This window comes from Carlito syrichta, unplaced genomic scaffold, assembly GCF_000164805.1.
Source record: "Carlito syrichta isolate Samal-C Ts95f unplaced genomic scaffold, Tarsius_syrichta-2.0.1 Scaffold303105, whole genome shotgun sequence".
Taxonomy (NCBI): domain Eukaryota; kingdom Metazoa; phylum Chordata; class Mammalia; order Primates; family Tarsiidae; genus Carlito; species Carlito syrichta.
Window position 1 is genome coordinate 10,935 of NW_007247201.1, and position 26,152 is coordinate 37,086.

Genomic DNA, 26,152 nt, shown 5'->3' on the forward strand with positions numbered 1-26,152 from the left:
GAGGGCGCGGCGCAGGTACGAGCGCGGGAGGATTGCAAGGGGACCCTGCCCCGGGACGGAAATGCTCCCCAGCCCCTAGGAGTGCGCACGCCACCGCCGGGTCCCGGGGGCTCTGAGCACCGTGCAGGGGGGGATCCCGAAGGCGCCCCCGCCCCCCATCTGCAGGCACCCACACACCTGCCCTTGCGCCGGCGCTCACCTCTCCCGGGGCCCCGGGGGCCGGCGCCCCTGCTCTGGCCGGGGCAGCAGGGCCCGGGGGCCGGGACGGCGGGGGCGGCTCCTGCTGGTTGCGCAGGGCGATCTGCCTCTGCAGTCGCAGCACTTCCCGCTGGGACTCGCGCAGCAGCCGGTCGAAGTCCCGCACGTGGAGCCACTGGGGACCCTCCTGGGGTGGGGTGACAGGGAAGGGAGTCAGGCCTAACCCTTGCCCACCCGGGAGCTCGGAGGCGCGAGAACGTGCACGCATGCCTACATGCCTGGTTGCATGTGCATGCGTCTACAGCCACATGCTCCCACCAGCCCGTGAGCAGACATCCTCGGTAACTCGTGTCACAGGTGCTTGCGTTGTGCCCGGCACTGTGCTAAATGCTCGCGAACGTCCCTTCACACAGGGTGAGGCACATATGTGAATCCGTACAGCCAGACCCTCTGGCACACAACCTCAAGCCTGGAGCGCAGAACTGCCCAGGTCTGGACTCGAGGCTCCTCCCCTTCTCCCCTCTCCCACCTGGGCCGTTGCCAGGGGAACCTACTCCCCAGCACCCTCCACCTTCCCGGTTCATCTGCATCTCTTAACATCTCTGCATCCCACGCCAGTCAGGCCGAGGGCCCTGTGTAGGGCTGAGCTGGAAGGGGTGACCAGGGCCTCCTCGCACCTTGCCCACCAGGGTGAGCCTGGCCTGCAGCTCCCTGCACTCCCTCTGCAGGGCAGCGATCTGCTTGTCCTTGGCCAGCAGTGCACTGGCTGTCTCACTGAGGTCCCGGGCTCGCTGGCGGGCTAAGGCCTTCGGGCACAACTCCAAGCTGGCCCCCGGTCGGGGCAAGGGGGCACTCACCTAGCCAGAGGAGGGTAAGACCAGGGGTCACCCGAGGGCTAGGGCACTTTTCCCACTTCTCACCTCCTGCCAAAGGAGGAGTTAGCATGAAATCCTAGAAGGGTGGCCTCCTGCTTTCACCCCGTCTGGGATCTCAGCTGATCAGCAGCCTCACTCCACCCTATCCCAGCATTTCCCAAGCTGGGTTGAAGGGGTTAACTCTACATCCCAGTTTTTAGGTCCAAAGGATGCTGCTAATTTGGGGCTGCCACTGTGATGGGTCTTACCCTGCCCCCACTCCAGCTCTACACCCTGAGATGAGCTCAGCGGGAGGCTGCAGCCAGCACCAGCACGTGGTAATCCAGAATCCTGCTCCCTGCCTGCTTGGGAGCCTCCTCATTGAGCCCTTGTCTCCCTGCTGTAGCTACAGAGGCCTTCGGCCTCCCGGCCTGGCCAGCCTTTACCCTTCCTGCACCTTGGCCTCTAGAGTCTCGCTTTCTCGGGTGCTGAGTCTGACTCCAAGTCCCAAACAGCCCCTCAGGCCCAGCCCTGGGCTACCCTCTTCCCTGGCCACTCAGCCTCCACCCAGTAGCCGCCTGTCCTCACCACCCTCAGGTTTGTTTCCTGCAGCTTCCGGGCCCTCTCCTCCAGGCGCTTGGCAATGACCGCCAGCTCGGCGTTCTTCCGCTTCAGCCTCCGCACCTTCTCCTCCGTCTCGGGAAAGCTGCTCTTCCTCTGACAAGGGGTCAGGTAGAATTGGGGCATGTGGGGAGCATCCCACAGACCCAATCCTAACTGCCCATGCCTTGGGTTAGGGCCCTGGCCTCAAGTGGGGTCCTTAGCAACTCTAGGCAGGGGTTCACTCTCTCTGGGTCTTGGGATTATGTCCCCTCCATATAGCCCCACTTGGAGGGATTTCATGGGGTGAGGAGGGCAGAGGCAGAGGGGCCCACTCTCCAAACCTCACCAGCATCTGGTTTTCCTCCTTAAGGATGGCACAGCGCTGCTGCAGCTCCCCCAGGGCCCTCAGCAGCTCCAGATTGGGCCCGTCCCCGAAGCCCATGTTCAGCGTGGCCTGGCACAAGAAAGGGTGGGGTGCAGTGCCTCAGATATCCACCCCTCCCGGTCAGAGCCCTGCATGTGAAGGCATCCCCCCTCCATGGTCTGAGGAGACGTAGAGATGAGAAGGTTCTCCCTGACGTCCCAGGCTCAGAGAGGGGCACCGGAGAAGGGACCGCCCGATCTTCCCTGTCCACAGTACACCCCCAACCTTGGGACTTTCCTGCTGTTCCCTGACCCCTCCTACCCCTGCCCATCTTCTCCTCCTGGGAAATGCCAGTTCGAGCTCCCATTCCCACCCCTCTTGACTCCTCATAGCCCGTGAGTTCCCTGCCCTCCCCCAAAGTCCTGAGCCCTCATCTCCTACAGGAGACTGCTCACACCCACCCCAGACCCTCACTCAGCCCAGCACTGAGCCCCCTGCCCTGAATCTGCTTCCTCTGGACTCTGATCCCACCATACACTTCCACACACCCCCTATGTCCCCCAGCCACCAAGGACAGACAGAGACTCATGGAGGAGGAGACACAGACAGACAGACAGTCAAAGAGAGTCACGGAGGCGCGGGGGAGGGTCAGGGGCAGGGCCAGATGTAGATAGACAGGCAGAGAGAGTCAGGACAGACAAATGGGGAAAAAAAATGGAGTCACTGAGATTCCTGCTCAATGAAGGTAGGACAGATAGCCACAGAGACAGACCCACAGACAGAGACAGGTCAAGAGACGAGAGGTGGGCAGTGGGGTTGCATAGCTTGCCTTGCCTCCTGGCCAGGCTGGAGGACATGGTGAGAGGCCCCCACCTTGCTGACCCGAGCCCTCCACAGCTCCCTTACCTTAGGGAAAGCCTCCACCTCCTCATCCTCCAGCCTTGGGCAGCCGGGTCCAGAGCTTGCTGCTTGCTGCCCCAGGCTGGGCAGCCCAGTCCCTGTTCCTTCAGGGTGAATGTCCCCCATGGGCCTGGGGCTCTGGGCTCCTTCAGGCTGAGAGCACCCCTCAGGCCTCAGTTCTGTAAGCTGCAGAGCTGCTGGAGGAGTATCAGCCTCTCTTGGGGCTGCACTCCCAGGTTCACCCCCCCGGCCTGGAGTCCAGCTCTGCCAGGCAGGCAGTACCCATGGCTCCATGGCTCCAGAGTCCCCAGGCCGTGGGAGGGTTGTCAGTTGCTCCATGATACTGCCAAGGGACCCCAGAACCCGGGCCGGGGGACATCACCCAGTCAAGTGGGGGAAGGCAGCGAGGGTCATGCCAGGCCGGCCCCTCTCCCCTCTGAGTTCTTGGCTTCACCGAGGCTCCATCCAAGGTTGGCTGAGCTCTTCCCCACCCACAAAGGAGGCTGTAGAATGCGCCGGGGCTGCCGGAGCTGGAGCCAGGGGTATGTGAGCCGTGTTTGCTGGTGGCTGTGTGTGTGCGCGAGTATGTAGAGGAGCGAGGGTGTCCCCGTGGGGGTGGGAAAGATGTGCAGAGGCCACCTACAGCAGCGCCTGGGTGAGGGTGTGCGTGTGTGTCTCCAGGTCTGTCTGTGCGGGTCAGCACTGTCTTGCGTGTGTCTGGAGGATGGGTACCCCCACTTATGTGTGTTGAGGGGGTGGTGCTGTGTGTCACTGTCTGCCTGCCTTAGAGTTACCAGTTGTTTCTGTGTGTGTGTGGGTGTCTGTATTGCAGGGCTGTGGCAGTGTGTGATGCTGTCACTGGTTGTATCTGAGCGTGTCAGTGTTTTGCAGCTGTGTGCATGGCTGTCATTATGTGTCTGTCAGTGTCTGTGAGTCTGGCCATCCATCATGACCCCTCCGCCTGGCTGGGGTCCTCAGGAGCCGCTGGGGGGTGATCCCCAAGGGTCCGCTGTGGTCCTTTATCTCCTGCTCCTCTCTCTGCTTCTGTTCTCTTGCTTGCTGGGTGGCCGGGCTGGTCCTAAGGAGGCCTGGGTCGATGGGCTGCTTGCCTCATAGTCTCAGCCCCCACTGGCTTCAGCTCTGGGGACTGCAGGGGTCCCTTACAGTCCGGGAGCCTCGAGATGGTGGGCGCCGAGGAGGGCTGAGCCTCAGAATGGGGGGGCGGGCAAGGGAGAGCCAGTCCTCTCCTCCCCCTCCTCCTCCCCTCCCGCCCACCAATAGGAAGCCGGCTGCTGGTTTCCATGGTGATGGCACTAGATTGGTGGGCTGGACCGGCTGACAGGGTCGGGACAGAGGGAAGAGCAGGTTTCTCTCGGGATGCCGGCCCAGCGCGCCCCACTTGTGTCCTCCCATCCCTCATCCCCACATGCCCTCACACCTTTTGGGGCACAGAGGTAAGGTGGCTGCAGACGGTCCTCCCCACATCAGGTGAGACTGGGGAGACAGAGACAGGAGCGAGCATGACAGATAGAGATCCAGCCATGGAGAAGGGCAGGACTAGAAAAAATGGGATTTGAGATGAAACAAAGAGACAGAAATCAAGAGGATGAAAACAGGCAGATAGAGGCAGAGGTAGAACAAACAGAGAATTGCTTCCTCTTCCTCCTGGCAGACCACACTGGGGGGCAGTCCGGCCATCCCAGGCCAGCTGGGAAGATAACATGCCTGTCAGCTTTGCCCCGAATTGTCTGGAAGTTCATCTTCTGTTTAGCCTTAGACCTTGTTGCTATGAGAAAATGGCCTTTTAGGACAAGAACATGGGAACTATCTCCCACGGCATGAGCCAGCCTGTGTGTGGAGACAGGAAACTAGAGGGAGTCTGCAGACAGAGGTGTTGGGAGAGGCCAGGAGAGGCAGCCTCTCTTTACCGAACCTGGGACTTGACGGACAAGCCAGTCTCAGCTGAGGTCGGGGGCCCTCATGTGGTACCTGGCAGAATAGCAACAGTGACACAGAACCACAGAGCCCCGACTGTGGGCTCCACCCAAGCCAGAGCCAATGGAGCTGGAGGGGGCGTGCAGGAGGAGGTGGCATCTTCACTTCCCCAAAGCTGTGTGTAGATCACACGCACTGCATGATGTGTGTTGCTGATGTTTTAGGTCAGGGTGTATGTGCAAGTCACTCTATATATGGGGGGGGCGTTGTGTACATATATATATGTGGATGTGTGGATGTGTATACTGTCTGTCTCATTGGGTGTATTTGCATGCATGTCTCTGTGAGTGTATCATTGCATACGTGTCTGTTTGCCACAGTGTCTATGTGTAGTGCTGTTGTGCTTGAGGCCCTCATTGTGAGTTTATAAATTAAAACACATCACGATATACATATATGGATATTACTATATGGTATTATGCAATACCTAATGACACACTCATACAGTCATGTAAATATGTGTAATGACATGGATTTGTTTAAATGTGTCACCATGTATCTACCTATTTTTTATTTACCATCATACATGAATGTGTCACTATGTGTGTATTTGTATGGACCCACTGTATTTACTATGTGAATGCTGATATGTGTGAATGTGTGTGCCTTTCTATGTATGAGACATGTCATGTTTATATCATTGCGTGTGTGTGCTATTGAGTATGTATATGCCCTGGGTGTGTGTATATCTTTGTGTGTCATGCCAGCTATGTCACACGTATATATGTGCTTGTATGTACTAGCACACATGTGTAGGCCCCTGTGTGTAAGTGTTCATGCATGCCAGCATGTGTGTGCTTTGTATATTAGTATCCACGCTCTTGTCTATGTATAAGATGCTGAGTGTGTGCGTGCCATGGTGTGTTTTTGCCCAATTCTGATACTATCAAGGACGCCTCTAGACTTCCCTAGATTAAAAATGGAGGCAGGCAGTCTTTAGTTTGGGGGTTTAGGGAGTGAGTGGAGGGCCAGAGATAGGGTAGAGGGTGGGAAGGCCCCTCACACATCTGCCCCTCCATGCCCCGTCCCCTTTCTGCAGAAGGCCCAGGCCCTTCCCTCTGCAGCCTGGCCAGGCCCAGAGCCCTCTTCTGATCACACGGGCCGGGCCAACCCCATTTCTCTATGGACAGTGCGAGTTCTCCCTTCCAGCCCTTCTGTGGGCCACACCGCCCATGTGCCTGCCACCCCCAGTCAGCCCCCACCCCAGCACAGAGTCTCAGACAAAAAAGAAGCAGAGTTCATTCTTTATTATTGTTGGGGGTCCCTGGAACCTCCACCCGTTCCCCTCCACCCGCCCTCCCTTCCCACCCCTTCCTCATCCTCGCGGCTGCTGCATCAGGGGTCGGCATGTCCAGTCCTCCCCGCACCCTCCCAGACAGTAGAGGCATGGCTGTGGCCTTTCCCGGGTGCGCAGAACTAGAAAGGGCAGCCCTTTGGGGGGCAGCGGAGGCCTTTCGGGGCTGTGCCGCATAGTGAGGAGCGCGTGAGGTGCTCACCTGTCACACAGTCCTGGCGTTGAGGAAGATGGTGCGGGCGGCGGATGGTGGCAGCGGTGGCGTGGTCTCCGAAGCCCACAGTACACTCATCCATAAAGTAGGAAACACTACACCCTCCAGTGCTGTTAGTAGTGCTTTCTACTTTATGGGTGACTGCACTGTCTGTCTGTCTGTCCGCGTGCGCTCTTCGGGCTGCCTGCTCCTCCTACTCCAGCTTCGAGAGCCCCCCAGCCCTCCCTGTGGCTTCCTAAGACCCCTCCACCCTACCGTGGCCCCCAGAGGGCCCGCCCTGGGCCTTGTGGGCGGTGACTCAGCATGGCGCCAGACTTGCCTTCTCTACCTCCCTCCCCCTACTTCCTCTTTGGTTCCCTCTTCCCTTCCCCCTTAAGGCTCCACCCATCCCCCCACATTCAGGGACACTCAGGTAGAGACCATGGCCTCTAAAGGCCTCACCCAGTTCTGTGACCCCCCGGCTGGGCCCTCCCAGCCACCCCCCAGAATCCAAATGAGACAGCCACAGTACCCCACCAAGGCCTCGGCCCCCTGAGCGGCCCGTCTAAGCCTCAGCCCCCAGCCTCCCCACCGGCTCAAGGTCCTGACTCCCCAGGGCCTCAGTCCCCACCCTCCTCGCCAAGGGGAGGCCCTGACTCCCTTACTGCCCCGCGCTTCCCCGGGCAGGGACCCAAGACTATCCCGACAGAAATGGTGGCCACGTTGCGCGGAGGAAGACATTTGGCACTCCTCACTGACACCAGTTTCACTTTTCGGCCTCTGCTCACCCTCCGCCATCCCCACCCTACTCTCCAGCCCTCCTCCCTCAGAGCCGTAGACAGTTCTTTCTTCATCTGGGTGCCGGGAGCCATTTTTCCTCGACTAGAGAGGATTTTGAGCTGTCCCACCATGAAGGCAGATAGATCTGAGGGTTATTGCACCACTGTGCCTTGAGCTTTGCTTGTAAGCCTTGGCACCCAAGTTCCTGACCACCCCCAGACACCTCCACCCAGAGACTGCAGCCCAACCCCCTTGTAGCTCCTTGAGGCCCAGAGTCAGGGAGCCCAGGTTGGGGCTGAAGTGAAAGTCCAGGCCCTTACCTGACGTTGCCAGGCTGAGGAGAGCAAGCCCTGTGCTCCAGGTTCCGAAGTGGGGTTCCCTTCAGGGCGGGCAGGGCTTATAACCCCGAGGACACGTGGGCCAGATCTCAGGGCGCCCAACGGTCTTGGAGCCCGCCCCCGGACCGCAGTGGAGATTAGTGCGCCCCTCCCCTCCCTGGGGAGGACAGACTGACAGGAAACCAGAGACAAGGCTGGGTATTGGCGGGAGGGGGGCTGAAGAGACCATCTCTCACACCCTGGGCAGGTGGCTTCCGGGACCCCAAGCCTGCCCTTCCCCCCATGGCACCTGCTAGAGGGGATGGCTCAAGAGTATGAGACTGACTCAGGGCCTTGGGGGTGACTCCAGGAAGCAGGGGCTCCCGGACAAGGCCTTCGGCGAGTGCCTAAAACAGGGAGTCCAGAATTCCAGCACAAGAAAAGGACCTTCTCTCTGAGCCTCTGCTGACCTCAGCCCAGAAACTCCCTTCCCTTCCGGACATTCAGACCAAGCCTTGGTTCCCTACATGCGCTCCAGAGAGGCTACGGAGGTGCCGATGGATGAAGGGGGCTGGGGCCAGCACGCCACAACACCCTTCACGTAGTCAGTTGTCCCCAGCACCCCACAGAGTCACCCCTTCCCCAGCCTCAGGCTGCAGAGGACCAGGCCTGGCCCGTCAGCACAGGGGGGGGTCACAGTCAGGCCCGGTGGGCCTGTTGGCACTAGGCTGGGTGTCCACGCTTCCCTCGAGGCCTGTAGGAACAGGAGGGCAGTGCAGAGCAGTGGTGAGGGCCAGGATCCTACGGCAGGGCATAGGTGCATGAGGGCAGGAGAGACAGGGGCGTGGAGGAGTGCAGGAAAGGAGGCTCTGAGGAGAGGTTCTGGCGGCCACCGGATGTGGGCACGGGGCCCGCCCACCTGCATGCCACCCCCGCTTTCCCCATGGGGAAGGCAGGAAGCTGCCCAGCCTAGGGCCCCAGGTGGGGGAGGGGAGCAGGGTGTGGGTCTGGGCAGGGGGACTGGGTAGGCTGAGTCTGGGCCACAAATTTTCCCCAGGTTTCTCCAAACCTCTCGGTGGGCTTGGCTCTGGAATCAGGAGGAGTGGATTTGGAGTAGGAAGGAGAGAGTGACAACCACCCAGTGACTCCTTCCCAGAAAACCAGGGGCCTCTTCTCTTGGTCCCCCTCATTTGGGGACAGGTCCATACAGACCTCAGGGTACTCCTAGATTCAGGGCCCCTAGGAGGACTGGTGTGGCCAGCGGGGAGGGAGATGACACCACCTCTGTCCCTCCAGGAAGGTTGACGCTCAATCAGGAAAGTTGTCCTATTCCTGGGTCTCTAAAATGGGACACAGAAAAGGGGAACAAAGCCCTCCACCCCCTTAGGTCTGGAGAGAAAGTGGTGAGGAAGACAGCCTCATAGGGCCAGCTGGCCAGAAAGGGGACAATGCTCCTTTAAGAGACCACCAGTGCTTCAGACCTTGGGTGGAGGGGAAGTGGCTGCCCCAGGCGATAAGAGGATAAGAATATCAAAGTTGTGCAGTAACCTGGGCTCCTGGACCCCTGTCTTTCAGGGCCTCTCCTCCTAGAGCATCTTGCCCTTCCACCCCTGCTCATGGAGCCTCCACGGCCGTCACTTCAGAAGGCCCTGTCCCAGCAAAGAAAAGTCACGGGATGGGATCCAGGGGGCCTGGTTTCTGGGCACACTGTGCCATAGACCCCTCCGCCCCTGGGCCCGTCAGACCTAAGGTTCCAAGGGACACACATCACTCCAACAGTCTCCAATCTAGCCCCTCTCCTGTCCTGAGCAGGGGGTGTCTGTGATGCCCCCTCCCCCGTGACAACAGAGGCTCATTTTCTGTTTGTCCTCAACGCCCAAAAGCCACCAAAAAGTTTTTCTTTTCTTTCTTTCTTTTTTTTTTTTGAGGAGACAGCCTGGGGCCAGCCTTTCTATTGACAGAACTTCTGGAGGGGCTGGGGCTTTTGCTGGTTCTGGTGCTGAGGAGCTGAAGAAGGGTGGCATTGAGGAGGGGCTAGGGGTCTCTGCGCCTTCTGGGTGTCTCCCCAGCCCGGTGATGACTCCCAGCTCAGTTGTGCCTCAAACCAGAAGAAACAGAACAGGGCCAAAGACAAAAATCAAGGGCAGGGGAAGGACAGGGGATGAGGTAGAGTCTGAAATAAGGACCCAGAGACAATAAAAAGCTTTGCAAGGACGGGTATGTGATTTGTGAGATGGGTTGTACACCTGTGAGGGGAACAGGGATGCTGGATGGGAAGCCAGACGTCGGCTGCCACAACCCATATGTGTAGCCTGTGTGACTGACCAGCAGATGCCGGAGGGAAGGGCAGCGGCGCCTGCATGGACACACACACACACACACACACACACACACACACACACACACACACACACACACATACACACACACACACACACCATGTGCATGCGCTGACCAAAGAGCCCAAAAGTTTCAGTATGCTTTCCAGAGAGAAACAGCAGACCCGGAGCCACACAGACACGCTGTCACTAATACACACAGCCCAGGCCTGCACACACACACCTAGAGGAAGTCCTGCTATATGCTGCTGGACACATCTGCCTTTTCCCTGAACGACACGGGAGGCCTCACTTGGGAATCTAGGGGTAGTGACTGGAGAGAATGAGGGGTGGGCTCAGAACACAGGTGCCTCTGTGAGAGAGGCCAGATTCCCACTTCTGCTCCCCGAGCCACCTGTTGTCTGAGCTCCCCAGGATGAGAGAAGCTAGACTCTGGATGCAGGCCTGTGGCTGAGAAAAAAGGTCTCGAAGTCTCTCTTTGTGGAACAGAAGGGAGTTCAAGTTGAAGCTTCAAACTCTGCCCCCTTGGCAGCAGGTCCGGGCTCGGCCAGGCATTCAGTGGGCAGCCTCAGCTCACTTAGACTCTGCTGTGAAATGTCCCCCAGAGTCCTCTCCGATTCTGACATTCAGATCCCTGTTCAGAGGAAGTGGGGGTGGGGGTGGCAGAAACAAGGTAAAAACAACCTTTCACCAAGTTGGGGTGTGGGGGGGTGAGGCTGCTGTGGTCTGGGCTTGAGATTCTGGAGGGCTCCAGGCTCACAGTCCCTCACTCCCACCTCACCCCACTGACCTTGGGGTCAACCATCTTTTTGTGCCAAGTTGAGGCTGAGGGCAAGTAAAGGTAAGCCTGAGGAGAAAAGGATACAGGACAAGTTGTCCCTGGTACTCTTAGTCTGATAGGCAGTGGATAGGAGTTTTGTGTGTTAGTGCGAGTAAGCAGTTTGTAAACAAAGCAGGGACAGAGAGAGATTCAGGTCTGATGGGAGACACTTGGCTCTCACTTGGAGTGAGCACTGAATCTGAGAGGGTGAAGCAGAGCGTGCACATATACCTCCATGCGCAAAGCAGTCCTGGGAGAGGGTTGACAGGACCCATGGGGCTAGGAGGTTGAATGCCACCAGTGGCAACCTCAGAGTTACAGAGTGCCCATCAGAGAAGGCTTCCTGGAGGAAATGAGTACAGGCGGAAGAGGGTTTGGAAGAGGGACTGGGCAAGGAGGAGAAACAGAGAGGAAATGGACTTTTGAAGGCCTAATGCCTGTAAGGAGAGCAGACCAGAGCGGGAAAGATGACATGAGCTCCTTGCCCTCACATGAAGGCAGAAGAGAAAACCAAGCCTTCCCCTCCAGCTGCATGGGCCTGGGGCCCTCACTCGCAGGCAGGCAGCAGGCAGAGATGGCAGCCCAGATAACCTGCCTTGTGAAGAGACAACAAGAGAGAAGCCACAGGACTTAACCACTCACAAACAGGAAGTCAAGAAGGCGGATCAGGCCCGTTGGCCACAAAGGAGGGAAACTGAGCCCCCTGCATTGCAAAATGGGGCTAAAGCCAATTGGAGTCAATAGTCCCAAATGTGGCGATCCTTCCAAGGGAAAAAAGGCACCAAGAGGGGGAATTGCCTCAAGGACCTGAGGCAGCCCCTGTGCCCTGCAGGGGTCCTCTCAGCATCTAGGAAGGGGTCTCCAGGCAAGGAGGATGGGCACGCTGTCTGCCTGCAGCCCCTGCCTGCACTGCCCAGGATCCTCTAGTTTTAACACCATGCTCTCCCGCTCCACTCTGGCAAAGGGCAGTTCCAGTGCATGGTGGCCCACTCTGAGAGGTCACTTTGCTTTGGGGCAGGGTTCTGGCTCGGCTCTCCTGGGATCACAAGATCTAGGACTGTTAAGCAGCAAGGCCAGGCAGCAACTGGCCCTGAGTCAGGAAACCAAGCTGCAAGATCAGAGAGAGGCAGGAGGTAGCCTGAGGTCACAAAGCAAGTTAGGGCCAAGTTCAGGTTTCTTTCCATGGCTTCTGGGAAGAGGCAGGATGGGCTGGTAGGAAGGGGGGTATGGGTGTGAGGAAGAAGGCCACCCTGACCGCTGTTGTAGGAGTAGCTGTGACACCAGGAGCTTTCTCCTCTGGGATCGCCTAGGGACAGAAGCAGGGAAATGAGAGAAAGTTCCCTTCAGGTGCCCTCCATGCACAGGTGGCTGATTAAACTTGCATCGTTGCACCTGCCACAAATAAACTCACAGGTGTGTGTGTGTGTGTGTGTGTGTGTGTGTGTGTGTGTGTGTGTGTATGTGTGTGTGTTCAAGAGCTGGTTCTCTGCCTGGAACCCACTATAATCCCTCATCATCCCAACTCCCTACCCCAACATCAGGACCACCAAGGAGAGGATAAAAGTCGGAGACAAGAGACTAGGGTTCTAGTCCCCATCCTGTGACTATTTACAGTGTAACTTTGAGCCAGTCACTGAATCGACCCCTCACCCCCAGCCTGTTTCTTCATCTGTAAAATTGAGGAGGGAGCTGACCAAAGCTAACCAAACTTGTCTACCCCTGGGCAGCTTGTCTTCCCAGCTGGCTCAAGGGGACACCTCCCCCACAGAGGTAAGCAGGCAGGGTGGTGAGGAAGGGCTCTTTAGCAGAATTCTCTCCTTATCTTGGCTGGGACAAGGGGCAAAGGGCTATTTACTCCCTCCTGCCAGTCTCTTTCCCCACACAGGAGTCCTCACATCCCAGGCCCAGCTGGAAAAGTCGGAGAGGTCAACCTGCTCTGAGTAAGGTCCACATAGGAGCCAGGGGAGGGCAAGGCCAGGTGCCTGGAGAACTTGACAAAACACACTCAATCTGAATCTCATTTGATCGGCATACTGACCCAGTGAGGTAACTGGTGGTGTCCCCGTCTCAGAGATGGGGAACCGGAAACTCAGCGAGGTTAAGTTTCACCTTCCTGAAAATCGGCCAACAATCTACATCCCCTTCCTCTTCTCCCAGGAGAGCTTGATTTAAAGGCCCCCCAAAGGAACAGGTCTTTTGTGGGGACCTGTTCTCTCCTTACAATCCAGAGAAGGGAGCTGGGAAACGCAATGGGAGGGCCCCAGGGCAGAACCCCTGAATCCAGCTTGTGGGTGGGGGTCTAAAGGGTGGGTGGGGGTCTAAATGGGTCGCGGAGTGGTCTGCAAAGTCTCCAACTCAGATGGGGGAGGGCTGGCCACCAAGGCTGGGGGCCCCAGCAGCAGCAGTTCACAGCACGGGGCCGTTAAAAAGTGACTCAACCAGAAAGTGCGTTTGAAGCGACACCCGCCCTGGGCCCCAGAGCCCCAGAGCCAAACCTCAAAAAGACGAAGTGAGAGAGACAGGCCTGCGGGGGCTGGGCTGGGGGTGGAGACCCGGCCTGGAGCCGGCCTGGCCAAATAAGGGCAAGTGCTCTTTCACGGGCCAATGGGGCTTGAGGGGCCACGTCATGGGGCTGCGGCTCCGGGGAGAGGGGAGGCGAGAGACCTGGGGCAAAATGGAGGCAGGGAACAGGGGCCCTAGGCCCTCCTTGAGGGGTTCTGAGGGTGCGTGAGCACAGGGGCATAGGGGCCCTCACCCCCAAAGAGACCTTGGTGCTGAGGTCCGTGAACCTGCACCCGCAGGCTGGGACTCAAAGAGGCAGAGGAAAACAAGGTGGACCCCCATGGCCCTGCCCAGGTTACGAGACTTGCCCCCATCTGGCAGAACTGAAGGGAGGCCATGGGACGGCAGTGTTGTGCAAGGGAAGAGCACCGGGCTGAACACCAGTGCAGCCTTGCCAGGCCAGACCTTGGGCAAGTGGTGTAACAGAAACTCAGTTTTCTTATCTGTGAAAGGGGAATAATAAAGCCTCACGGGATGGCACTGAGGGTCAGATGCAATAATGGAAGTGACCAGTTTTGAACCTGGAAATTGCTCTATTGATATAATAGATCATTATTGTAAAAGCACAAGACCAAAGCCTTCTTAAATTCTTGTTTCCAGTGGCTGTGAAGGATCCCTCTTCAAGGACATCATGTGGTTCTCAATTCTGGCCTGTATAATGGGGTAGGAGAGGTGCAGCGGCCACAGGGATCCTCTGAATATAAGCTTAGTCCCTCCTGCTGCAAAGACAGAATAGAATGCCCTCCTAAGGTCATTCCCCAGGGACACGCCTGCCTCGACTTCATCTTTGCCTCCTCACCTTCCCCATCTCCTTACCTTCTCCCCTGCCACTCCAACCAGACCATGCCCCACCCCTCCTCCCGAGACCCCGCCCTTCATCCCCCTGCTTCTCTGGGGCTCAGGGGTGAGGAAGTGAGTCTACTCAGCTGCCCAGAGAAAGTGTTGTAGCTGCCTGCACAGGATGGGGTGGCTGCTGGCTTGTTCCAGGGCCTGTGATCACTCCTCAGGCCTCCCCAGTCCATGCTGGGACCACCAGCCCAGGAAGAAGGTCAGGCGATTGGCTGTCACACCCTCCCTCTCAGGAGTTCTCCCACTCAAGCATGGATTTGCATTTCCCCCTCTGCCTTCTGCTACTAAAAGCCCCCAGGGATGAGATGACAGTTAAACCCCCACTTCCCGCTAGTGGCCTCAGAGCACTCACTTCCTCCCAGGTATTTTCCGGGACAGGGAAAGGGGCTAAAAAGGGTGGTAGTTGCTGGGTTTGGGGAAGAAGCCGGGGTCCCCCTACTCTGCTCTCAGAAGCTGTTCTTTTCCTTCCCTCAAACTGTTTTGTAGCACAAGAGTTCAGTTTGCACATAGGAGAGAACACAGGCAGGAAGCAGCACTGGAACTCGCGGAATGGGCTTGCTGGCTTTCTGACTTCTTACAGCTCCAACTTCTTACAGGTCCAGGCCTCCATCTGCCATGGATGGAACCCCTAGAAAAAGCTCCTTGACTTCAAGTTCTCTGTCCGTGACACCACAATGCCTGCCCTCTATCCAAAGGGACGCGTTGAGAAGGGGGTGAGGGGTGGAGGGAGAAACGCCTAGAGGGGAGATGCTTTCCATCCTATTTCCAGAGGAGCTACCATCTCAGGGCCAGCAGCACAGGGCAGAGTTAGCCCTACACTTAGTTTCCACTTTCTGAGGTCTTCAAGCAAAGCCAAGCAACATCTTTAAACAATAGGCACTGAGCCAGGCAGTACAGGACATATGAGGTAGCAGACTCCTCTTGAGGTCAAGCTGACTGCTGTCTCTGAGGCTCAGCTCTCTCACCCATAAAGTGAGGGGGTGGCCTAAGTAAGTCACGATTCTCCCGGTTCTGATGTTAGTCTGCCTTCACTTGTCCTGCAGCCTAGAAACTCTGGACCTCACCCTCACACTGGCGAAGACCTTGAAACCCCAAGGGCCAGGCAGGCAGCCATGTGCTCGTCTCAATCTAAGCCTTCCTGGCTCACCCTATAGCAATTTTTACCAAGTATGGCTGTCTGTTCTCTGAGTTCAGACAAGACTGGAAGGGGAACAGCTACACGTAAGCAACAGAAGTGATAGCTGACAGGCTGATATGAATCCAAGAAGTAGAGAAATAATCAGTCCCAGAACCATTTCACCACATAATACAAAGATGGGGGGGTTATTAACAATGACTTTGAGCCAGGTACAGGGTAAATCACATTCAGAATCTTGTATAGCAGAAAATATATAATACATTGTTAAAAATTTAAAACAGGCACAGTGGCAAATGCCTGTAGTCCCAGCTACTTGGGAACCTAAGGTGGGAGGATCTTTTGAGTTCAAAGTCAGCCTGGGCAACACAGCAAGACCCTGTCTTAAAAATAAAAATTTACTTCACAAAAAATGGGAATAGAAGCATTAAAGTAAGAAAGCCTTGGTGCTTGAAGGAAAATATTTTACTTATGTACCATAGATGTATTAGAACACCAGTTACACAACAATGCAAGAAGGATGAAATTCTTACCAAATCTATCTAGAACTTAACTGGAAGTGAACAACTTCAGATGGTGACAATCGCTTACAAAAACTCAGCAGTTTATAGCTCTCAAATTACTTTTACCTAAGCTAATGTGTCTGATTCTTACAACTACTCTAAGACAGGGACCACCAACTGCATCTTTAAGCAAACATTTTATTATTTATTTTATTTATTTTTGAGTTGGAGTTCCACTCTGCTGCCCAGGCTGGAAAGCAGTGGCACACTCATGGTCAACAAAGCCTTGGCCTGCTAGGGTCAGATGATCCTTCCCACCTCAGACTTCCAAGTAGCGGAATTATAGGTGTGTACCACCACGCCCAGCTAATTTTTTGATTTATTGTAGAGATAAGGTCTCACCAAGTTGCCCAGGCTGGTCTTAAACCCCCAGGCTCAGGCAATCCTTTTGCCTCCACCTCCCAAAATGCCAGGATTACAGTACATTTATTGGATACATGTATTTCCATCACACAAGAGTCTCAGTGTTTCAGAGGGGTGTGATGGTGCCATCGTCAGGCTACAAACCGAGGGAGGTGAAGAGGAAAAAGGAGAGGATATGACGTGTGGAGCACACGTCAGCAGTCACCTCAGAGCTGCTGGAGTGGAACAGAAGATGCAGCCAGGGGAACTGGGGAAGGGCTGGACTGGTTTCCCAGTGCTCTGCACGGGATCCTGAAGTAAATCCCAAGGATCTCCTCCTGGCTATTCCCCGCCTCCCTGGCTAATTTTAGACACGGGAACTAGAGTGGTTGGTGGGGTTACATGTGTAGGGACAACAGGTTGTAACTTCACTCAACAGAACCACTGCCTCACTGGTTTTGTGAACACTCACGAAGGATGCAAAACTTGCAGTTTGGGAACAACTGTCAGCAACAACTAGCAGCCCTAAACTGGGTGTGGACATTTTATTTCTTGAGCTAAGGCTCCACTACTTGAGCAGGGACAAGTTACTTTAACTCTCTGACCATCAGTCTCCTCATCACAAAATAAGGATGTTATCTGTTTTGTGAAGACCAAATGAGATAACAGATGTTTAGCCGGGCATGGTGGCGCATGCTTGTAGTTCCGGCTACTTGGAAGGCTGAGGCAGAAGGATTGCCAGAGCCAGGCAGGTCGAGGCTACAGCGGCCATGAGCATGCCACTGCCCTCCAGCCTGGGTGACAGAGGGAGACTCTAACTCAAAAAAATAAAAAAGAGACAATGGATGTGAAAGCCCTTTGTCAACTGTAAAATGCTATTTTTATGAAAGGTTTTGCTGATACCAAACATGAACCAGACTTCCAAAGTTCTTATCGGTCTGTTTTTATACATTACCTACCTGCCTCCTTTATACACACAGAGATCAGATGTCAGGAAGGCGACATGAAGATCGAGTAGGAGTTTGTAGACAGGCGAGTAACAAGATAGTGGGCATATCAAGAGCAAAGTCTCAGTGTTCAAACCTGGTGAGACCAGCCTGCATTTAGGTATCATCATTATTCCTGTGGAAAGTGCTGCTCTCCAAGACCAGAACCCTTGCTCTATCAACTACCAGATGCTTCTTGGGCTGGAGACTGCATTCATCAATGTAGTCACTTAGTCCCTCAGTTTGGGGGACCCTACCCCAGAGCATGTGGTGGGTAGGGTGTGCAGAATGAGGACTAGGTAAGAAGGCAGCCTGGCTACTGTTCCTCCTCCAACTTGAGTGCATCCTTGTTGAACTAGGGAGTAGCCTTTCCCTTTCGAAAGAGAAGCAAGACTACTGAGCAGAAGACCAAGGAGAGATCCCATGAGGCTGGGCAGACTCAGAACCTTAGCATGAGACTGGGGCTCAAACTTGGACAGTCACAGTAGGCAGGACACAGCCCTCATAGCTGTGGAAAGCAGGACAGCAGTCCCAGCACCGCTCACTTTCCGAGAGCCTTGAGCCAAGTCCCAGTCTTAGCTTCTTTGGGTTCCCAGTAGGGGATGGGACATCAGCACCTTCCTGCCTGTCTTGGCTGCTAAGTGGCACCAAATGCAGGTTCAATTGCCAGAGAAGGTAAAGTGAATTCAGAAGCAGCTCCCCAACACAGCCACTTGAGTCTATGGAATCCAGGTAGGGCCACAGGCCACCCCTCCCCCATAACCATTCGTGCCTGTCTTTCGCTTCCTGTGAGACTGTGTCAGTTAGGGCCCAGCTTAGCATGGGGCTAAGGCAGCCTGAGTGTGGTTATTTGTGCAAGCTCCTCTTGCTTCCCCTCCCCACAACTGTTTCCATTCTCACCAGGCAGCCACGTCCGGGTCAGACACCCAGGACAGCAGCTGGGGCTTTCCAAGGGGCTTTTTGAGAAAGCCAGTGAAAGTTGGGTGTTGACAGCACGGCCTAGGCACTCTTGGTGAAACCCATTTCTTTCCTCCAAGACATAAGCTCTAGCCTGGAGGGACTGCATTCAGATAGAAATTGAACAGCAGACATTACCACCCATGTAGCTCTTTCGATTTGCTAGGCTGGGAAACCCTTCGGTTTTGGAATTGGGACTATCTCACCTACTCCCTAGAGCTCGAAGGCACGAAAGAAAACAGTTCTGGTCTAAGAAGGATCCATCAGTGGACATGAGCAGCTTGACCAGTCCCTGCTTCCTCCCCACAGGCCTGAGAGGACAAGAGAGGGTAGACTGGAGAGTCAGGTCATCATCTCCCCTTCTTCCCCCACACACCAAGCCACAGGTAACAGGGGAGGCTGATTCAACAGCAACACCAGATAGCTAAGAGACAGAGAGCCTGGACTCAGGCACTGTGCCATCCACTCAGCGCTCACCCTGCAGTTGTGGTCCTGGGCATTCCCCCCACTATTTTGTCTGCCTGTGTACGTATTTTATATACTGAAAAACGGCTAACAAAGGGGAGTCAATGAACGTCACCTTTCGTAAGATTTCTAAAATTTCACATTACTTCATTTCTATAATCACAACAATCCTGAGGTGAACAGACAGGGTATAATAATTTCCTCTTTACAGATGGAGAACAAGAAACAGGGAAATCAAAATGGGGCTACTAACAGGATTTCTGTGGAAATTTACGTGAATGAGAATTTATGTGAATTTCTAATTCTAAAACAAATGACTTGGTCAAACTGTAACATTACCCAGGGCTCCCTACTAGGCCAGAGGAGAAAAGGAAGGGCTACCTCCTATGGAGGCACAAACAAGGCAGACCAAGACCCAGAGGTCACCTGAGGCCTGCGCATTGCCAGTTAGGAGAATGTAAGTGGGACTTCCTAAGGTATAGGAAGGGCAGTAAAAAGAAAACAGATGAGGGAGAAAAAAGAAATACTAAATATGGTCAAGGGGCAAAGGGCATGAAAAAGCTCTAGGATTTCTTCAAGAAACACTGCTGTGCCAGGTCCAGAGGGTAGGATACAACCACTAGACACCAGAACTGCCAAGCTGCTGGGGTCCTAACCTCGGGACAGCATACCTTTCAAGGCAAGCCAAGGAAGCACATCAGAAAGGGTGCAGCCCTGGAGGAACAGAGAAAGGCACAGGGAGCCTCAGAGCTCTGGGAAGGTGCTTACAGGGCATAGGCTCTTCCTGCGCCTAGCTACAAGAAATGGAGAGTGAGGCAGGGCATGTGTCATGGCCTCAAGAATGTTCTAGAGGTTCATATTTATTGGCATTGAATCTAGAGTCCTACCAGTGGGCATGTAACGGCCCTGGGTCATGGGCAGGAAAACCAGCATCCTCCTCTCCCTTCAATTCAGTCTATGTTAATCCAGCAACCCAAATCCCTCCCACCCCCACAGTAGTCCAAAGAAGATAAAATGGCTCAGGGACATGATGGGTTGCTCTCTCAACAGCTGGCTGAGTCTCAGAGCTGGAAGGTGGCAGTATTTCAAGTTCTGCCCATTGAGTTCCACAATAAAAGTAAGCAGAGGCAAGAAGTGGAGAACGAAGACGCTGGCAGCCCTGCACCTTGCTAGGTCTTTATAGCTGTGTCTCTGGACTTGTAGGCCACGCCTCGACTTTTCAGCTCTCGCACGATTCCTGTGGCAGGAAAAGAAACAGTTTCATGAGGGAAGGTTCAGAAGGATAAGACAGTCCTCTCAGCTGCCACCTCAGGGGTGGGGATAGGGGTGGGGCTATAAGCACACTGGCGTTCCTAGATTGCTCATCAGAAGTCCTGCTTGGCTGGCTAGTGACCACTGAAGATCCAGGCAAGTGTGTGGCAAACAATGACTTGGTAAGAATGAGAAAAAAAACAGAGGGACATGTAGTCATCAAAAGCAAAGGTTCTAGACCACAGCCACAGTGGTGCGCACCTGCAGTCCCAGCCACTCAGGAGGCTGAGGTGGGAGAATCATTTGAGCCCAAAAGTTCAAGTCCAGCCTGTGCAATATAGCAAGACCTCATCTCTAAAAAAATAAAAACAAAAACCTCTTTGTGCCTTGGTTCCCACATGAGTAAAATGCAGAACCTCATAGAGTTGTGAAGATTGGCATTAATTTAGATAAAGTTTTTCTGCAGAGCTTTGTACAGTAAATGAACACTGGCTATTATAAGATTATTATTACCTTGAGGCAGACGACCAGTGACTGATACCGCATACACACCTGGCTTAAAGTTACCTAAGAGAGAGAAAGGAGATGGCAGTGAATTAAGACTAAAGACCAAACGGGCTTAAACTAAAACTTAACAAAGTGCTGTAACCTCAAGAGGAAAGCCATCACTTCTTTTAGCTACAAGTATTAAATGACAGGGCACAGGACACTGTGCCCTTGTCTCTCCTACAACTTCATCTTTCCCACCCTGAGGCCACTCAACTGACAATTTAAGACTTCTTCACTGGCTGGGCGCAGTGGTTCACACCTGTAATCCCAGCACTTTGGAGGCCAAGACAAGAGGACTGACTGAGCCCAGGGGTTCAAGACCGGCCCAGGCAACTTGGAGAGACCTCATCTCTATGATAAATCAAGAAAAATTAGCCAGGTGTGGTGATGCATGCCTGTAGTTCCAGTTATTTGGAAGGCTGAGGCGGAAGAATCGTCTGAGCCCAGCAGGTTGAGGCTGTGGTGGCCATGAGTGGGCCACGGCACTCCAGGCTGGGTGACAGTGAGACTCCGACTCAAAAAGAAGAAAAAGAGACTTCTCCACTGGACCTGAGGGAGGATAATAACACCCCAACTAAGCCAAGAGGAGAAAAGGAGACACTTACTGACTCGCTGCCACTTGGAGACCCAGCTGTCCTCTGGACTCATCATCGCAATGATTCTAGGGAAGGAAGAGACATGGAGAGCCAGCCTGAGCCTCCCCTGCTAGATGAGACCGAGGGAGCAGCTCAGTCAGAAAACAGTTTTGGGGGGAAACCTAGGAAAAGGCAACGTTCTGAGTCTCCACTGGAAAGCAGGGAAAACTCAGGTCTAATGCTGATATGGAGCTGACTCAAAGCTACTAGCTAGTACAGACAAAAATCCTTCAGTTTTTGTCCCTGGCCTGCCAGTCACAGGTTAGTCACCATGCCCCAAAGATTCTCACCTGGCTCAAAAATATCCTTAGCATACAGAATCCTAAGGAAATGGGACAGCTTTAGCACTGGAGGGTCATTACCACTGGTTACAACTAACACAATCACTAGAGGGATGGGGTCTAGTACAAAGTAGAGGGTGAGTCAGAGTGATGGGTCTTCCTATCAAAAGTGAGTTAGATTTGGCCAAGTTTTTCATCCACAGAGCTGTGCAGCCTGAAGTACATATGGGGACCTCTCGCAGAACTTCTGCAAGGTGAGACTCAAAGGTTGAGACAGTGCATGAGAACACCTAGTTCAGAGACTAGGACATGGTAGGTGCTAAGCAAGCATGTGCTGTCTTTATTATCTTAACAGTCCTGTGTGAGTGGCTCTCATTACAGAAAACCAGTAACAGAAAGGCTATTCAAGGGCTAGAAGACAATGCTTAAGCAAGATGGATAAGCTTAAGGGTCATTTTTGTCATTCATGTATTCAATCAAATGCTTCCCGATTGCCTGTAGTGCCAGGTCTGTTCTAGGCACTGACATCTGCTGATTTCCTCCTCAATATACACTCCCTCTTCTCTTGGCAAAAATTTTGGATTCTTATTTGGGGATATTCCCTTCCCCTACAAATCCTACATTCTCAGCCATGTGCTTTAAGTGGAACTGATCCTGCCTCCAGGGGTGACAAGTAGGAAAACACTAGCCCACTGGCCCTGCAGACTGATATACAGGCTATCTTCCCGGTCACAAGTATATAATCCTCTGTTACAATCTATCTTCTAGCCTTAGAGTCCTTGTAACCAAACATTATGATTTAACCTAAACAGGCTCCCCACCATTCTCCAAACATACCCTGGCTTTTCCTACCCCTGCCTCTGTTCCAGTCACTGCTTTATTTGCTATGTTCTTTATACCTACCTCTGTCTCACCTAAACTTCCTCAAAAATCCCATACTTCTTTCCTTAAGAGGAAAGTACTACCTCCTCTACTTCTGGCTGAGTTCATCTAGCCCGCCTCTTGACTTGCCCACTCTTTAAGGCCTAATGTGCACTAGGATATACAAACAATTTTTACAACTCAGCAATAAAAACCCAAACAATCAGATTCAAAAAGGGGCAAAGGAGTTGAACAGACATTTCTTCAAACGTATACAAATGGATAATAAGCACACAAGAAGGTGCTCAACATCACTAATCATTAGGGAAATCCAAATCAAAACTACAAGGAGATACCAATTCATACCCATTAGGATGGCTATTATAAACAAATAACAAGTGTTGGCAAGGATGGAGAGAAACTAGAACCTTGGAGCACTTTTGGTAAGAATGAAAAATGGCACAGCCACTATGGAAAACAGTATAGAAGTTGTTCAAAAAAATTAAACATTGAATTACCACAAGAAATACCACATGACAATTCTGCATATACAATTCTACTTCTGGATATTCAGACTGTCCTTGACTTACAGTGGTCCGATTTATAATTTTTCAACTTTACAATGGTGCAAAATCAATACACATTCAATAAAAACTGTTGTCAAATTTGTATCTTTTCCCAGACTAGTGACCTTCTCTTGATACTAGGCAGTGGCAGCCAGCCACAGCTCCCAGTAAGCCACTTCAACATAAGTGTCCTGAGCACATTTAAGGTAGGCTAGGCTGAGCTATGATGTGCAACAGTTTAGGTATATTAAATGCATTTTGGCCAGGATCGGTGGCTCAGCCTGTAATCCTGTACCTTTGGGAGGCTGAGGTGAGGGGACTGCCTGAGCCCGTGGGTTCGAGACCCGCCTGGGCAGGCGAGACCTCATCTCTACAATAAATCAAAAAATTAGCCGGGTGTGGTAGCGCGCGCCTGTAATTCCGGCTACTCGGAAGGCTGAGGCGGAAGGATTGCCAGAACCCAGCAGGTCGAGGCTGTGGTGGCCGGGAGAGGCCACTGCACTCCAGTCTGGGCGACAGAGTGAGACGCCAACTCAAAAAAAAAAAAATGCATTTTGACTTATAATGCTTTCAACTTACAATGGGTTTATTAGGCTGTAACCCCATCATCAAAAGTTACGGAGCATTTCTATACCCAAAAGAACTGAAAGCTGGCCTGGCATGGTGGCTCAAGCCTGTAATCCCAGTACTTTGGGAGGCTGAGGCCAGAGGATAGCCTGAACTGGGGGTTTGAGACCAGCCAGAGAAACTTCGTGAGAACTCGTCTCTACAATATATCAAAAAAAAAAATATTAGCTGGGTGTAGTAGTATGCACCTGTGGTTCCAGCTACTTGGAAAGCTGAGGCGGAAGGATTGCCTGAGCCTAGTAGGTCAATGCTAGGGTGGCCATGAGCGTGCCACTGCAATCCAGCCTGGGCAACAGAATGAGACTCTGACTCAAAAAAAAAAAAAAAAGATTTGAAAGCAGGGACTTGAACAGACATTTGTACACCCATTTCATAGCAGTATTATTCACAATAGCCAAAAGGTGGAAGCAACCTAAGTGACCATCAACAGATGAACAGATAAAACAAAATATGGCATATATGTACATACAATAATTATTATTCAGCTCAAAAAAGGAAAAAAAACCTGACACATGCCGCAGCATGGAAGAAACCTGAAGATATTATGCTAAGTGAAAGAAGCCAGACATAAAATGTTACATATTAAGAACGGTGGTTGTCAGAGTTGGGAAGAGGGAAGAATGGGTAATTAGTGTTTACTAGGAACAAATGAAAAACTTCCTGGAGCTGCATGGTGGTGATGGCTGCACAATGTGAATGCATTAATGCTACTGAGCTGTACACTTAAAAATGGTTAAAATGGTAAATTTTTTGTTGCATAAATTTTACAATTAAAAAAAAAAACCTCTAATAAGCAAAACATCACACTGAGTCTCTCTTACTAGCATGTATTTCACTGTGTAACTCTTGACATCTCTCACAGCTGCTACTTCTCCCCATAGCTAGTTCCACAGATGGGAGTCCATTTATTTGTTAGCACTGAATGGCATGCTAAAAATGAACAGTATCTAAGCATGCACTACATTTGTAGGGAGTACAGGTTCCAAGTCAGTATCTTTTATGCCCAATCCTTTATTCTTCCATAAAGGAAATCAAAGAAGGAATGGGGCTGGCCCACTCTGAAAGAACTTTCGCAAGTACTGGGTTTGAGCTCAGTTTGTATGTGACCTCTTAATTGACCTACAGGCCTAAAGAAACTTAATGGTACTCCTTTAACTCTTAAAGAATACTGTCCTCTGGCTCCTACCTTGGGGAAGGACCAGTGAGACCTGGCCACTTAAGTCTCTCTCTTTTCCCATTCTCCCTAATGGACCATCTTGCCAAGGAAAATTTCTCCAATAGGGCTCCTTAAAGATACCTAAAAGTATCAGCTTTGTGGCAATATTGTACCATTACTGTACCTTCCCTTCCCTTAATTTTCAAAAAAGATCTTCAAAACATAGTAAGTATTAAGTACCTACCACCTTCTAGGCCCTGTGCCAGGTAGTGATGTATAAGATAAACACAGTCTCTACCATCAATGAACTGACAGTCTAGAAAAGCAGTGTTCGGCAGAAATACAATAAAAGCACACATCATTTTAAATCTTCTAGCAGCCATGTTTAAAAGAGTCAAGACAAAAAGATTAAATTAATTTCAACATTTCACTCAATCCCCCAAATCCAAACGTTATCATTTCAAAATGTACTTAATACCAAAAAAAAAAAAAGATATTTTACATTCTTTTTCCTCATGCCAAGTCTCTGAAAGCTAGTGTATATTTTACACTTAAAGCATATCCTAATTTGGACTAGCCACGTTTCAAGACAGCAATAGTTACATGTGGCTAGTGGCTACTTACGCCTCAAAATAGCTGTTGAGACCAACTAGGATTGTGATCTTAAAAGCCTGTCCATTTACTTCTTGGGGTGGGGGTGGGGTGATGTAGAAGTGAATGATGAAAGCTTAAGGGGCTTACCCATCAAAGGAAGAGCTGGTGCAGTCATAAACCATCTCTCGGTTACCCTTCATCTGTAGGTATGCATCACAATTGTCACAACCATCATATTCAAACTGGTCTATGGTCTGGGAGTGGAAACAAATATATAAAGGAAAAGGAGAGAAAAGCATGAATAAGGCCAAAAGAAAAAGTGGCTTTCTCACTACTTCGACCTGGTCAATTCTTGGTTCCCTATGTTGGCTTTGTCTCATCAGGTCCCCCACCTCCTACTCCCAAAGTTCCACTCAAAATTTCACCCTCACACTCCTTCCTGTCTTGTTCTCAGTTCCGTTCTATCTATTCCTTTTCTCTGTCTCCTTAGGGCAGGCATCCTCTCCGCCTACTCTCTCGGCTGCGGATTCCCACCTTCTTCTGACTCCCAGAGTCCTTCAGCTCCAACATAAATTCACCGGACGTCTGTTCAGAGCTGAGGATTCCAAGGCATGTAACACAGCCCGAGCCCTCAGCTACAAGACTTGCCCGCATATTCCTACCACGTAAGCGAACGATGGCTCCCTTCGGCTTCCCACTCCGCCTGCCACCTCTCGGAGTCCTGGGCCTTCCTTTTCTCTCGACTGTCCTCCGGCTCTGTTCCACCCTCTTTCCCCCCACCTTGATCCCCCACTGCCCCTACAGCCAGGTCCTCGACGGACACCTTGACCAGTGAACACAGCAAACAGGCGCGCAGATGCCGCAGGTCCTTCGGCACCGTCTCCAAGGCCATCTTCTCCGACAGGAAGAACAACGGCGAGGAATACTCCCTCTGCTCCCTCGCCCGCAGGAAGTAAACAGCTCACTACCCACAATGCCCGCCACTTCCGGCGCGCTTTCGACTTCCTCTTCCGGTGTGGGAGGGTACCGGCCCCGCCCCTCCCCCCGCCGGAGGAGATGGTTTCTCCCATCCGGAGGGAAGGCGGGGCTACCGGCAGCCACCTGGGCCGGCGCGCG

The 26,152-nt window shown here is 52.8% G+C and overlaps 2 protein-coding genes across 5 annotated transcripts in view; both read right to left on the reverse strand.

Moving 5' to 3' along the window:
- LOC103260047 (peripheral-type benzodiazepine receptor-associated protein 1-like) overlaps nucleotides 1–4,128 on the reverse strand; it is a gene marked incomplete at its 3' end in the record, with an annotated part of 12,473 nt that extends 8,345 nt beyond the window's left edge. Inside the window, exons 1-5 of the mRNA XM_008057685.2 lie at nucleotides 2,926–4,128; nucleotides 2,002–2,109; nucleotides 1,641–1,769; nucleotides 876–1,055; nucleotides 200–385 (exon numbers count right to left, since the gene is read on the reverse strand). Coding sequence (XP_008055876.1) covers nucleotides 200–385; nucleotides 876–1,055; nucleotides 1,641–1,769; nucleotides 2,002–2,109; nucleotides 2,926–3,258 — 936 coding nt within the window. The remainder of the gene's footprint in view (nucleotides 1–199; nucleotides 386–875; nucleotides 1,056–1,640; nucleotides 1,770–2,001; nucleotides 2,110–2,925) is intronic.
- A 14,509-nt stretch (nucleotides 4,129–18,637) lies between these two features.
- Nucleotides 18,638–26,152, reverse strand: part of SUPT4H1 (SPT4 homolog, DSIF elongation factor subunit) — a 15,110-nt gene continuing 7,595 nt past the window's right edge. The window contains exons 2-6 of one of the 4 annotated variants that reach the window (XM_021712148.1): nucleotides 25,860–25,965; nucleotides 25,184–25,290; nucleotides 20,922–20,977; nucleotides 20,281–20,334; nucleotides 18,638–19,753 (exon numbers count right to left, since the gene is read on the reverse strand). In XM_021712148.1, coding sequence (XP_021567823.1) covers nucleotides 19,686–19,753; nucleotides 20,281–20,334; nucleotides 20,922–20,977; nucleotides 25,184–25,290; nucleotides 25,860–25,928 — 354 coding nt within the window. In that variant the 5' untranslated portion in view covers nucleotides 25,929–25,965 and the 3' untranslated portion in view covers nucleotides 18,638–19,685. Of the gene's footprint in view, nucleotides 19,754–20,280; nucleotides 20,335–20,921; nucleotides 20,978–25,183; nucleotides 25,447–25,838; nucleotides 26,030–26,152 lie in introns of those variants that run through there. The other 3 variants (XM_008057671.1, XM_021712146.1, XM_021712149.1) reach the window with 3 other exon arrangements.